The 15457-nt window shown below is 38.9% G+C and overlaps 1 protein-coding gene across 43 annotated transcripts in view; it reads right to left on the bottom strand.

The window, feature by feature from the left end:
• LOC115434544 (neurexin-1a) overlaps positions 1-15457 on the bottom strand; it is a 283978-nt gene that overhangs the window by 155244 nt on the left and 113277 nt on the right. For 33 of the 43 annotated variants that reach the window (XM_030156529.1, XM_030156535.1, XM_030156541.1 and 30 more), the window contains 3 exons: positions 11171-11472; positions 4842-4865; positions 3577-3738 (listed from right to left, as the gene is read on the bottom strand). In XM_030156529.1, coding sequence (XP_030012389.1) covers positions 3577-3738; positions 4842-4865; positions 11171-11472 — 488 coding nt within the window. The remainder of the gene's footprint in view (positions 1-3576; positions 3739-4841; positions 4866-11170; positions 11473-15457) is intronic. The other 10 variants (XM_030156539.1, XM_030156547.1, XM_030156557.1 and 7 more) reach the window with 1 other exon arrangement.

Below are 15457 nucleotides of genomic sequence, written 5' to 3'. Positions count from 1 at the left end.
CTTTCTTTGTCCGCCTTTGAAGCCCTCGGAATACTTGTACAGCATGCTCTGACAGGGCAAGGTGTAAGTGGTTGAGACATTCACTTTGACTCTGCTTTACTGTCAAAGGAAGAGATTAACTGAATTGAAAATGCAATCGTGGTGAAGTCTGAAGAAAAAGATTCTATCAGGTGCCATTTATTTAAGTGAGATTGAGAGAGAGCACATTATAAAACAATGCAATGGACATGCACTTACAAGTAAGGTAATAAATATACTGTACACAGTGATGGAGAAAGTCATGCTCCTTCGGTGTAAGCTGGACAAAAACTGAACTTTGAGTAAATGAACTGTATTAGTGCTGTGACCTTTGAGGTGTCAACAAGTGTGGAGCGAAGGATTAAACACTCATTCATCTGTAATGACACACACACACACACACACACACACATATATATATATATATATATATATATATATACATATATATATATATATATGCTTGACATATCCATAAAGACAAAGAAGAAGCTAAAATCAACATGACACAATGCATAGAAATCATAAGATTGCCACTTTAATGGGTAAATGGTTTCACTAAAAATGATAGACATTCCTAACTGTTATTATCCAATCTGTGTAATGAAAGAGTATTTAGCCTAAGTGCAGCTGTAGTAACAAGGATCCCACTGTCTAGTTCCATTCAATGTGAGAAGCTAATTAACATTGTTGTGAATGACAATGTGTTTTCATTAAAGCTTCAATGTGGTCATGCTATTTTACTAAAAAAAGACACACTTGTTTTACTGCAATTTTGCTCAGTTAGAAAACTATTTAGAAGTAAATAACAAAGAAGAGTTAAATAAAGCTCTGTGTAGCACACGTCAGGCAGAGGGATAAAGGAGCATCTACTATTGAATAGCCCTCAGGGGGACAGAGGCACAGCCAATGATCTCTTCCACAGCACTCCAGCTCCACTAATTGGTAGATATGTTTATCAAGTGATGGATAGGATCATTATGTTTAAAGCATGCATATGTATTTACATAACAAAAGAGTTGTAATGATAAATCTATAAAGCTTACAATGGACCAAATCAAATGTGTTACAGCTGTGGAAATTACTGCCCATGTTCTTCCTCTGCTGTCATGGTAAGCATTCACCTGAAAATGGGGACATCTCCAATGGGATTGAATTTGCATGGAGCATTATGTTTATCACTGAGTCACATCTACTGTGTCTAACTGTTAAGGTAGATGGAGCTCATAGTGGTGTATCAGAGATAGGTAAGCCTAGGCTTAAGTTTCTTAAAGATGTTGTGGGACTGACTGTATCAGACCACATTTAGCAACAAAGAAAACCAAGGGGAAAAAATCATGTCAAGCTTTCCTCTCCATTTCTTTACTGCTCCCTTTAAAAAATCTACACCGTGTTCTAAAGTGACATGGTGCTATAAAGAATTCAAAGATTTTACTGAGATAGGAATAAAAGAATATTTGACAAGAATCACACAGGTAAAGGAATAAAGGTTCTCCAGTATCTCCAAAGCAAGGTTGCAGGCCTGCCTGGTGGGCTTTTGTCATGTAGAGTAAAGGTGCAACAGATACAGCCAATGAACCCAAAACAATTCTTTATAGTCAAGACAAAGGGCACCTTTCAGAGTCAAAGGAGCTTTGGTCTGAGCTACGACTACTGCTGCACTACTAGTGCTGCACTAATTTGTCATCAAGCTAGGGCTGTGACAACTGAGCTATTACTGCACCACCGTTTGTTTTGCCATCACGACCAACAGGCAGGCGTGGCAGCTCAGACTCAAATCTGCACACAGATACTGCAACAAGCCACTTGGGAACATGCCATCAATCAGGGGCCACAGCACATGTTGTTAAACCACCGTTCATATGTTATCACGGCATACACAGACGCTGACCTGACACGGGGCTTCTGTTTAATTCAAAGGGCTGAATGAAATGATGCAGCAAGTTTGTCAACGTGCCAGAATCGACAACTAAATGACTAACTAGTGTGTTTGCAATGAATAACTACTTAAACTGATAAATGACGGAGAAATTCTGTCAATTTCAGATGTACTGGGAATAATCATATGTCTGCACCTTAATACTAATTTTCAAGCCCTGAACTATATTGATCTTAATGATAAACCTTGGTTGACCAAAATGACTTAGGGTAGATCAGAAGGATGGATAACCATTTATACACTGCAACAACCCCACATCCCTGGTTATCCATTAGAAGCATCTCAAAGACATATACTTAAATAAGACACCCTTAACAACCAGGCCTCTAATGAGCAGTACGTGACACACGGACATGTGGTCCACACCATGTCTACTCAGTAAACAGGGCTCTGTTAGAACTCTTCAACAGGTTTATTGAGGACAAGGGGAGACATAAGTATAAAAAAGAAATAGACCTCTAGTGTACAAAAAAAGGGATTTGAGAAAAAGGAAAAAAAAAAACCATTTTAAATTAAAAGATAAATGAATGGAATGAATGAATTGCAGCACTTTGGAGATAGCCTTCTAGATAATGTATCTTTGTAAATTCCTTATGGTGTTTAAAGTAAATGCTCTGGGTCAGAATCTGTATTAACCAGGAAAAAAAAAATACTACTGCACAGCATAAAATGAAAGGTGTAATTTATGAACATTCTCTCTCTCTCCCTCTCTCTCTCTGGCATCATGTCTAAGGATAAAGTATAGACTATAAACATACACCCTGAGTACCAAAGCACATAGAAAAAGGGAGCAAGTGACAAATGACATAAGCCATGAGCCAGGCTCAAATGGGCCATTACATCATGAAGCCTCCATGATACAAAATGTGCTGAACTCAATACATCATCAGACAATGGAACTATGTATGTCAAACTAATGTCCATTCCTGCAGCCTACTATGTGGCTTTTTTTTTAAGATATAGGCTATAAGCTATAACATGAGCTCAGTTTTGCCCCACCTCTTTTAAGTGCATTTTACGGAGCTTCTCCCTGACGAATAATAAAAACAAATAAATCTCGGAGTCATGTGTGATACTGTTGCGGTGGAGGAAATTCCAAAGGTAAAGACACGAAACACATGCTTGCAAATATGAAAATCTCCCTTTAATGGGACCGGCAGAGGCTTTCATCAGGTTAATCTCAAGTGTGGTTATGAGGATGTTAATCATGATAAACATTGCACAAACTTTCCAAATGGACAAAACTAGAATTATCTGATTTCCACTGATATCCATGGGAGTCTGAAATCGTTAGTTCTTAAGAATGAAATGACAGGTCAAGTCAGGACATTAAACTCACATTTGAGTCCACCGGGGTGCAGTAGAAGACAAAACTTATGACAATATGTACCGTTTTGTGTATGTGTAATAATAATAACAATATGTGTGCACTGAGGGGGTGGTGGAGGCAAAATAAAGTTTGTCAGGAAATCAGAGGAACAGAAAAGAAACAAACTGAAGAAAAGTGTAAAGGATGAGACAGGGTCAGTGTGTGGGTGGAAAGGTCTGTTCTTGAGTCCTAAGGTGAAGCCAGTCATATCCTGCACACCCACCAGACTCACAGTGCACACAGTGTTTACCTCCTTCAGGCAGCCCATGAAGTTGTTGCTAACTGGGGATCCGGGCAAGTCAGCTGTGCTAGGACTCCCTCCAACATAGAAAAAGTCATCAGAGCCTAGCATGGTGTAGTCTTCTTGCGTATATCCAGTGGTGGTCAGAATCCCATCCACGGATATTGTTACCTAGACAACAAAGCACAGGAAAAGGACACGCTATACTCAGACAGCCCATATACTGCAACACTATTGCCTTGTCTTCTTGTGGTCTTTAAAGACTTCCTTACATGTTTTATGTTTTTTTTTCTGAAACCCATTTTCATGTCTGTATTTCTTTATAGTCTTTTTTCTTGTTTTTAGTATTATTTTGTCCACGTCTGATTAGTTGGAAGACTGGAGGTCCCCAAGGAATGCTATTCTAGTTAGTTAGAGAGTTAGTCAAGTGCCCACACTACAGTGTTAGTATTGTCCTTACTGCAACTTAAAAATACTTTAGCAGACACAAAAATGGTGTTAGTAAAATGTCTCTAGGTTAGTTTGACTAAGTTTCATATTATTAGTAAGTCCAGCAGTTCTACAAAAGAAATCAGACCGTGCCACTAGGTTAGAAAGGGAGCACATGCTATGAAAAACACAAACACCTTTAAGTATAGGATGATGACTGAGGGGATTTGAGGAAAAAAAATTGCATGCATTTGTGTTTTCTTTTTGCTTACATGCATACAAAAAGAAAATTCTCCCAAATTCTTGATTGGGATACAGAATCTGTATTTTCCCACAATGTCAGATGCATGCATTAGCTCATGGACACTGCAAAACCACAGAAAGAAACAAGAAAGCAACCAGAGAGGTACCAACGACAAACACAGCGCAACTGTCACGTTCATTTTGACAAATGGGCAGTGTAACAATTGCAACACAAAGTCAAAGTGCATGCCATGCAAAGTGAATGGGGATACAACTGGCTGAGCCAAAGAGCATCAGGCCAGCCAGACAGGAGAAGGTCCTCATTATTAACCACAGCTTGATGCAAAAGGCTCGAAATGATGCTCCTAAAAAGGTGGATCAAACAGAATTGGACAGGAAACAAGTGAAATAAAGAGGGTGAAACCAATGAATGAACCAAGAAATTAAAAAGGTTTCAAAAAGTAAGCAGAAGAGTACCAACCGCAATTTCCCTTTTTTTGTAAATGACGTCTACAGTAAAAAAAGAAAGAAAAGAAACACACGGCAAACCCAAACTAAGAAACAATTAGAATGATATCTACCGAACAATGTAGTTTGTTTACCATAGCGTGTCCAATGCCTGAGTGCTTTGTGGAAAAGGGGGGAGAAAGGAAATTAAAAACTGTGAACAGAATAACGATTGTTACTCAAATCATATATGATGGTCAATACTGTTAGTACATTGTTAAACGGCAAAAACCATACTGGTTAGTAGAATGACACATTCCATGAATGATGTTAGTTTGTTTCCAAAGCATGTTAGTAACATAGAGAAAAAAGGGCAAAATAAGTTTAACAAGAAAAAAGCAGACCAAGGAAATAACAAGAATGCTCCACAGTAGGTGCCAGAGCTCAACCAGTGACTCCCTGAATTCTTTATGGTGTTTCTGCACCATGCTCTGTTTATGATCAGACCCTTAAGAGTAGCAGAAATAACTCCCTTACCCAAGTCTTGACAAAGGGTTATGACTGACAGACATCAAATGGTTCATAAAAAAGAATGCCTAAAGCACATCACTTGACCCTCTTTGACAAAGTCCCAAGTTCAAGACCATTTTCAAGCGTTTTTTTTTTTTTTTTTTTAAAGTAGCATTTGTGTTCTGTACTTGGTTTTAGGCTCGAGACCAATCCGGTGTATCAGACTTTCCGGCGCTCATACAACACTGTACCTCCTTTTGGTCTTATTGATGGACTTTAGGATCACTTTACTGCAATGAGACAAAGCAAAAAAGACCCTGACACAGAATGAGGAGGATGGCACTTTTGATTCCCCCACAGAGCATGCATTCACTATGCTTGTTTTTTTTTTTTTTTTCCACAGTTTGAATGCAGTGAATGTTCAAGCTGGCCAAATCCGTAGGTTGGATATTAATATATTTGCTGATTGTGCAAAAGAAGCTTCAGCACTGAGGTGAAGACAAACTTTTCCTATCAAGAGAACAGGGACGAATCTAGAGGTGACACGTTAATTCAGTATTTGCGTAGCCTTCAACTGTGTAATTATCCTATATAATTTTAAAGTATTTAATGCTATATGTGTAACATTGTAGGATAACTATGAAGACCCATCTGTTTGGTTGAAATATCTGATAGCATTTTTATCAAATATTGCATTTTGTTCAGGTGGCCACTAAGTTATCACAACAACATACTGTATTGTATTATACAGGGGTTGGACAAAATAATGGAAACACCTTAAAAAAATCAACAAAATATAATTTAATATGGTGTAGGTCCGCCTTTTGCGGCAATTACAGCCTCAATTCTCCGAGGTATTGATGCATACAACTTGTGAATTGTTTCCAAAGGAATTTTAAGCCATTCTTCAGTTAGAACACCCTCCAACTCTTTTAGAGACGATGGCAGTGGAAATCGACGTCTTACTTGAATCTCTAAAACTGACCATAAATGCTCAATAATGTTGGGGTCTGGGGACTGTGCCGGCCATACGAGATGCTCAACTTCATTAGAATGTTTCTCATGCCATTCTTTAACAATTCTAGCTGTATGGATTGGGGCATTATCATCTTGAGGTGAAGGTGTTTCCATTATTTTGTCCAACCCCTGTATATCTTGAAAGATTAATACTAGAATATATATCAAAAGTCTCTATTTACCATCTTTCCATTAAGTATCATCAGCACCTGAAGAGCTTAACTTTACTCTAACATCCCTATTAGAAAAAAATGTCTTCAGCCTGCTTCTTCTGAAAATGCTCCTCACTATTCTTGACAAGTGATGGGCTCCAACTGCAGGGGATCTGAATGAGATCAACAGCATCCAGGGTTAACCAAATGGCCTGGTGTGTAGAAAGCTTTTTGAGTGGCAGTTGAAGATTTTCATTTTTTTCACAAGTGCCCAGAGTAGGTAAAATCCCCATATCCATCTGAGTCAGGAACCTTAAAAGACTCCTCAATCAACTGGACAAGGAGTTCTTGCTACCCAAGTTAGATGCAGAGCCGGGCTGTCCTTCACAATGCTCGACCATTATCCGATACCACTTTTCCACTGACGCATCAGCTCAACTCACCTCGACTCAACCTTGACTTGGCTCGATTTTGCCCCCAACACACCAAGTTTCCACTGCAGGTTTAAGTATATAAACAAGTCATCATAGTGACACAACATAAAAACACAACACAAAAAAAAGGTGATGGTTCAGATCCTTCTATCGGAAAATTACTGCAGTGATTAATGTGTTTCAACTGCATTCATTTATTCATTTTCTGAACCCGCTTTATCCTCACTAGAGTCATGGGGGTCGCTGGAGCCTATCCCAGCTACTTATGGGCAAAGGGGGGGTACATCCTGGACATGTTGCCACGTCATCACAGTGCTGACATATAGAGACAAACAATCACTCTCACATTTACATCTATGGGCAATTTAGATTAACCAATTAACCAGTCAGTGCATGTCTTTGGATGGTGGGAGGAAGCCAGAGTACCCACAGAAAACCCACGCAGACATGGAGAGAACATGCAAACTCCACACAGAAAGGTCCCACCCAGGGACGTCACTACCAATCATGGACCCCATGAATGCATAATCACTGTTGACCCTACAGGCATTGATGTTTTCCATCTTCTCCATCTGTCCATCCTTTCACCGTTCAGTTACTGACTTCTACACCTCTCTTCCACAGCAGATCTTACAAGAAATTTTAATAACTTCTACATCCACTGGGCCCCCTGCACTGCTCTATGCCCCCCCCCCCCCCCCCCCCCCCCCCCCCCCCCCACAAACACTGGGCCCCATTAATTTGCCATGTTTACCCCCCTTATCAGTGCCCCAGGTCCCACCTCCATCGACTGGTGTTGGAATTAAACCCAGGACCTAGGACCTTTCAACAGCAATAAGTTCTTCAACACTTCAACTGATGCAGTGAGTAGATTCTCATTTCTTAAACAGCCATCAGTCTGATAAACTGACTTCTAATTTTTACATTTTTAAATTTTTAAATTTTATGTTTTTATCCTGGTTTTTATCCCAGATTGTTTCTATTTTATCTTTTCTGGTTTTTATGGTGTTTTATTGCATCTGGTTTTTATTTATTGGATCTTATTTATTTTATTCTTTTACTTATCCATGCTGCTATACAGATGAATGGTGGAACACTGAGCACTTTTTGTCCTGTCTGTAAGCGTGATCAAGTACCTGTCTTGCATGTTTAATGTAAGTGTTGTTGTAATGCCAAGGCAATCACCTAGACTACAAAACAAATCAACCTACGGGTATAAATAAAGTAACCTTGACCTTGACCTTGACCTTGAAAGAACACAAAGATTGGACTGTGTTTCAATGGAAAAAGGTGATGTGGTCTGATGAGTCCAGATTGACCTTGTTCTAGAGTGATATACATTTCAGGGTGAGAAGAGAGGCAGATGAATCCAATCCAATCCACTTTTATAGCACGTTTTACCAACACAAAGTCTCCAAAGTTCAAAGATGAAGTGATTACCCATCATGCTTAGTGCCTACAGTACCTCTCTTTGAAGGCAGTGGGGATGCTTCAGTTGGTCATGTCTAGGTTCAGCAACATTATGTGTCCCTAAAATGAGGTCAGTGAAGACCTGAATATATTGAATGACCAGATTTGAACATCAATGGATTTTTCTTTCCAAATAACATGGGGATTTCCAAAGATGACAATGACAGGATTCATGAGACTAACTGTTAAAGAGTGGTTCAGGGAACATGAGACATAATTTTCACACATGGACTGGCCACAACAAAGTCCAGACCTGAACCCCACTGAGAATCTATGTGCCGTGCTGGAGTGGACTTAATGCAATGGTCAGACTCTGCCATCAATACAAGATCTTGGCAAAAAATCTATGCAACTGAGGACAGAAATAAATCCTGTGACATTTCTTTTGAATTTGCATAAGTATTGTGTGGAATAAACAATATTTCAAAACTAAAGCCAGTCCAACAAAATCTTATTTGTTTGTCCAGGCAGTGTATATGCTACGGGCAATTCATGTTAGATCACTAAACACAGGTCTAAGGTTTTCAATTGAGAATAACGTTGTTTAGACAAATCAGCTTCAAATCTATGTATCAGAGTCTGCTTGACTGATTTTACAGCGTGTTTACAACTGCTTTATCTCATTTGTAACTGAAACAAAGCTGGTACTAAAAATAGGACCTCAAACCTCTGGTACCTCCCCTCAGGTAATGGAAACACAAAGAAGACTATGCCAAATCGAGCCGAGCTGAGCAGATACCATGAGTGGAAAAGCTGCATCATTGATTCAGTAGGTTACAGGGTTACAGGTCACACGATGTCATTCTACTATCAAGAATAATGGCAGCATTCAGACTGCCCGTGTCAGTTCTTGTTGGCTTTCTACATGAATCACAGCAGAAACAGTTTGTGTACCTGTAGTACTTGATATGTTTACAAGGCAACATAACACTCCCTGACCTCTGTAGTTCACTCTTTCCATTTCAAGCGGATGTATTCACACAAACACTTTGGCTAAAGAAACACTCCCTTCAGTATGATTCCTCTGCTGTTCTCACACTCAGCCAAGAACAAACATGGCTGACGCTCCGTCCAGTCTCTTATTAATGAGCAGAGTTGCCATAAGATATTGGCACCAACAGTTGGAAGTTTTAAAAGGATGATAGCCAGTTAAACAACATAAGTGGCCTGATAGGAATTTCTAATGAATTAAGAGTCTCCTTCTCAACTATTACACACTCATGTGATGTGTTTTAATTCATGGCATCAGCTGTAAATATCAAAACCTCAGTAATGGATATGGTAAAACCTACAACAGCACTGAATAAGTAAAATCAAAATGTGGCCTGAGATGACACATTTCTGTTGCAGCAAATGCACCAAGTTCAATTCTACAGTCAAGAAAAAAAATATTAGACCATCAACAGTCATCAAAAACAATGGTTATGCAACTAAATACTAACTCTTGTGTGTATCATGTGACTAAAACAGACTTAAGTAGTTTTGGTTATTATCAAGAAAACATGGAAAATAGCTAGATATCAGCTCTTCAATTAAACTCTTAGGAGCTATTTTTGTTGTTAGCATTATATTTGTCCAAACCAGTGGCGATTTCTCATAGACTGCAAGGGATGCCCGGCTTCCCCTAAAATTATGAAAATTAAATGGTTAAATATGTACGGTTGTGTTGACATTTCATTCACTACAAATGTGTTAGAACACATTGATCTCACAGACGAGTACGTTTAGAATCAGCTTTATCACAAACCAACGGACGCAATGTTGTTCACTTCTCATCCATTCCCGTTGCGCTGTTTTCTCATATGATCTATGGTCAGTGCATTTGCCCGTAGACGCTCGGTGTCCATGCACTTCCATGGGACTGAGTGGAACAGTTTTTTTCATTGCCTCAAAACTGGACGGTGATTGGATAAATGCCACGATGTTGTCCCGCCCCCGGACGCTCGGTGTCTCTGGGGGTGAGTGGTGCTGTGGGCGGACCTCGGCCGGGCTGGATGCCGGGCTTCCACGTGCTGATTGGAGGATCAGTCGAAAGGCTGAATCCTGTTTGATTGACAGCTATTTTAAGATCTACTCCTTCACTTGACAGAGTTCAGTTTAATACCGTCGCGCATTCTGCTGTGAAATCAAGAGAGAAACCACTACGAAATTACTTGTTCATTTCTTGCACTGTAAATAAAACACACTCATTGCGCTTCCTTGTTTCAATTTAACATAATTTCAACGTAATCTTGTTTACGTGGTACGATAAGGTCACTGACCATTTTCTTAAAAAGGAACAGAAGGCCAAATTTATGTTTAAATAACTTGACATTTTTTTTTATGTAAACCGACAATGAGCTTCTCCTCTCTGAAAGACGAGCAGCCACCACTGGTCCAAACAAATGTACCTTTAGTTGTACCAGGCATTAAAATGAACAAGAAATTGAAGAAAACAAGGGGTGGTCTAATATTTTTTTCCGCGACTGTATATAGTCGATACACATTCTTCCTGCTGAACTCAAATTTCCAATCCAGTTTAGTTTCACTAAAAGATAAAAACACTGAAAAGAGTGGTGCCTTTTACATCTATGCAGGTTATAAGAAAGAGAAACTATGGTACTCCAAAACAAATGTCATACTAAGTATTTTTTATCAGATAAGTGAGCATGCCTAAATATCTCGTTTAAAATAATGCTTTTCTTTTTCCGCTCAATATGTAATTGAATATAAGTCTTGAGTCACATCTAGATGTCCCTGCTCAGTTGTGGTTCTGTTTTATCTCCACCATAAACCACTGATTCAATTTAGCAATCTAATTACAAATGTCTGGAAAAATCATATATTGTATGATGGTAATGATTTAAGTGCATTTGTTTTGATTCATTTACTAAGTCTCTGCATCACCCTCTGTACTGTTACCTGACGTAGATTCCTTGTTACTTTGACATCATGCCAATCATTGTCATTAAATTTCCCATTGACTGGCTCCACCAGAGCTTCAAAGGCTCCAGACCCCAAATTAATGACGAGTGAGACAGCCCCATTTTTCAGTGCCAGGTTGACGTAATCAGCTGATTTGCCCGTGTGCAGCATCAGTCCATTCCTCTGCAGGGTTTTGAATGACAATGTGATTTCATCACTGCTGCTTTGAATCGGGTTCAAGGACAAGTCGTAGCAGAAGAACTCAGATCCTTTGAAGGTTGCGACATACTCTTCTTTTCCTGCAGAGACAAAGACAGAGAAATGTGTTGCATTAATTTTATGGCCTCTTGGGTGCTTGTTGTGAAGCTGTCAGAAAAAAAAAAAAAGTCTTAAAATCGTTGAATTAATAGTGTGAAAAAAAAAACGAAAGGAGGTATAAAGTGTGTGAAATGTGATGGAAGATAAACACTCAAACTATAAATAAGCTTTTACCTACCTCTACCATGAGAACACAGGTGCACAGAGTGTATCTTACCCATTATATGCAGCCCATTCAGTATTAATGCCAGTGCAATATGAGTGTTTATAGACTTTAGAGAATTACCGTGTATAAAAGGTGATGATTTTCAACTCTTTGAAAGGTTTCACATACAAAAAATACTGAACACAGCAACCCTAGTACTGACAAACTGTTATATTGGCTGCTAACGAAGAACACTATAGATGATTTACACCAGTTACAAGACATTATAATAATAGACCATCTTACATCAGCTGTCAAGAAGCAACACCATATTTACACCCACTCATTATATATGTACCACACTCAGGGTGCGATTTGTTAAAAAAAACGGAGTGGGGTGGGGGGGCTGTATATATACATGGGGTCTCGGTCCGTAACTAACATAACTAAGGTTGGCATGAAACGAAAGTGAAACTTTACATACTTTCAATGTCCAACTCCCAGGTTCTATGCCTCTATTATTCAGCAGATCTCATGCAAAATTTTCACAGCTTTTAACCTGTATCTACTGGACCCACTCCAATGCTCTATGGGCCCCCCACAAATGCTGGGCCCCATTAATTTGTGACGTAACGCCCCCCTTTACAGCGCCCCAGTGCATGAGGACATTTGCGAATTCTGAGACTGCCGACAGTTCAGTTCAGGTGAACGTTAGTGCCAGTAATGTAGGATATAGGTGGAAGAAAACTGTCACAACCTGCCTGTTATTTACATTGGTTTGTCCCCCCCCCCGAGGATGAAATTAATTGAGCAGAAGTAGGGATGTAAAAACCAGAGGGGAGGTTGATCCCCCTCCCCCCAACAAATTGTACCCTGCACACACTAAAACACTTTCAATGCAATAAGTAAGAGCCAAAAAAATCATACCATGTATAGGTGCACATTGTAAATTATTGATTTACAGATCCAAGTCTCTAGTTTGCTGCCATACACACATAATTACAGCTCAAAAATATGACCACTGAGCATTGGCAAAAAAAAAAAAAAAAAAAAAAAAAAAAAAAAAAAAAAAAAAATATATATATATATATATATATATATATATATATATATATATATATATATATATATATATATATATATATATATATTTACCATCCACAAACCACATAGACAATATAGATATCAAATGAGCTATCTTTTTACCTTCACACGGATACTACAGACCGCAGAGGTTGAATTACTTGTTGAATTCCAATACCACTACTTTAAACTTCTACAAATCAATACATGTGGAAGTATAATGTTAATTAATGCGATGGTATGTGTTTGTTTTGTTGTATGGTATTATTCTCCTGCACCGCTAACACAGACACATATACGTATCCAGTTTCCTGAGCAACAACTAGACCTTCAAACAGAACATATTCCTGCCACAGATTCATAGACTTTTTCCTCATCTTGAAAAAGGCCTCTGTAAATTCAGCTACATATGTCTCTCAGTACACATCAGCACTAGTCAGCCTGGAGAGATTCACAGAAATGACAAGGCCGTGACATTGAAAAAATAACCTTGAGAAAAATATTAACAAGTGTTTTGTATTGCAAGATAAAAACAAACCTGCTCCATGCGTCAGCGGAAGATGCATGTGAACAACCATTAGAAAGCATTTAAAAACTGGTTTAGACAGATAAGAAGCTATTAAAGCTACCAGCAGAAAATAAACCACCAAAACACAAATGGACTAAAGTATTCAATTAACCTAAAAAAAGAAATCTGTACATTTATATATTTTTTTTTTTTTGCCAGACAAATGCGTGAATACACACAGACATCCACATTTAGAGCAGTTTCCAGGGATAGATGCAACAATGTAAAAAATAAAAGGGGTTGCTGTCTACAACAATTTGTCACATCATTGATTCCCCCTTAAAGGCACTATACTACACCTCTGGGAAAACTCAGAGGGGCCGTAATTGAAGTTGACTGGATCCCATCACTCTTTGGTCATTCCCTCAATGTCTAAGCCCCTATCAGTGAAAATGAGAGACCTCTACCCTCTTCACTAAGTCCAGCCTTCCCTACTCCACAAGCTCTGTGACCACATAACAAATAGAGCCCATAGCTGGGGTCATTCTCATCTCTCTTCCCACACACCCCATGCTCACTCTCCACAGTTTACTCCCTGAACCGGTAGGGAAGAAAATGTGTGAAATTTACAACATTTGGGACTCAGCCCAGAGGCAGTAACAGGACTGGAGGCAAACAACTCCTGGGAGAATCGTATTTACATTCAAACACTGGCGGTCAGGTGCACGCTCTGATTTAAACATATGTAGGTCTAAATGAGGCAGAACAATTTGAGCATCAGTCTGCATTCAGCTTCACAAACAAGCAGTAAATCTTCTACTGGTTACCATCAGTTACATGGAAGGTTGTACCTCGGCTAATCTAGAACAATAAATGTGTGCAACTGTTCATGGCTCACTAGCAGGTATATTAAAGACTAGAGGTCGACTGATAGGATTTTTAAAGCCTGATTTAAAACTCTAACTACAGTTTAGAGCAAGAAAGGGTTCACAGCCTATTAATACATCAAAATGAATTATCTTTCTTTTGTTAGAAATGGATTGTTGAACTGAAGTCAAACTAGCAAATACCTAAATTAATAAAAAGAAAAATCATTGCGTATCACCAAATATCACACTCAAAATAATTAATCAATCTGGAGGTGAATATTAAACTAAAGATGAAATACGTTTTCCATTAAAGTCAATTATTCCAGTTGAGCAGATTCATTCTCAACTGAAATGATCATTGCCATTCACCCATCAGTCAGTCTATCTCTATTAAAGACATAAGAGTAATTTTATTTATGACTTATGCTGTCAAGCCAAGTGTCAAAGGAACTCCACACTGGAGCTTCCATCTAGCCACTACTAATAAGATAAGATAAGATAAGATAAGATAAGATAAGATAAGATAAACCTTAATTAGTCCCACAAGGGGATATTCCAGAGGATTATTACTAGGGGTACAACAGTACCGTTGTACACCCCTCGCGGTTCGGTACGAGCATGTACCGTGGCACGAATCATTTGTTCAAATGATATTTCCGGATAACTCGTGTTTGTATTAAAGCTTTGCAAGATGACTGACTTAAAGAATACTACTGTCATTGGCTGGAGCCGTACGTGGAGCCAGGCTAGAGTATTATGTGGCAGAGCCGGATGTGGCAGACCCCAGCCCGAGCTGGATGTGGAGTACAGCCTGTCTACTTCCAACTACTCTTCTCAATATTTACATTAGTATCCACATTGGTAAGACCTACTCTGTCGTCACCATGTTTGTTATTGAATTTTTTGTTCTTCTCAAAAAACTCTACTCTTCTTCGTGGTATTCAGCCAGTATGGATTGATTGAGAAACACCCATTCCAATGTACATGGCGCCTGGAAGTATGAAGGCAGTGACGCATGACAAAGCTAGAAAAGGACATATCTATTTACATACATAAAGGAACATAAATGAGCCTTAAGGCTCTCATCAGTTCCCAGTTATGTTTCAGTGCACAGCCAGGCTCAAGACGGGCTCTGCGTCCGAACCGTACCAAACCGTACCAAACCGTAACTCAAGTACCGCAATACGTATCAAACCGTGGATAACCTGTGCCGTTGCATCCTTATTACTATTGGTAGCTCAAAATCATACATTTGGTTCCTTTCAGCTTTATTTCTACATTTGAAAAGCTGTTCTTCTTCTATCCACATTTGAAACAATCTAACTTAATCCTCTTGGACAATATTTACTGTTTGTATTTAT

This window comes from Sphaeramia orbicularis, chromosome 15, assembly GCF_902148855.1.
Source record: "Sphaeramia orbicularis chromosome 15, fSphaOr1.1, whole genome shotgun sequence".
Lineage (NCBI taxonomy): Eukaryota > Metazoa > Chordata > Actinopteri > Kurtiformes > Apogonidae > Sphaeramia > Sphaeramia orbicularis.
This window is presented reverse-complemented; position numbering and strand designations above follow the sequence as displayed.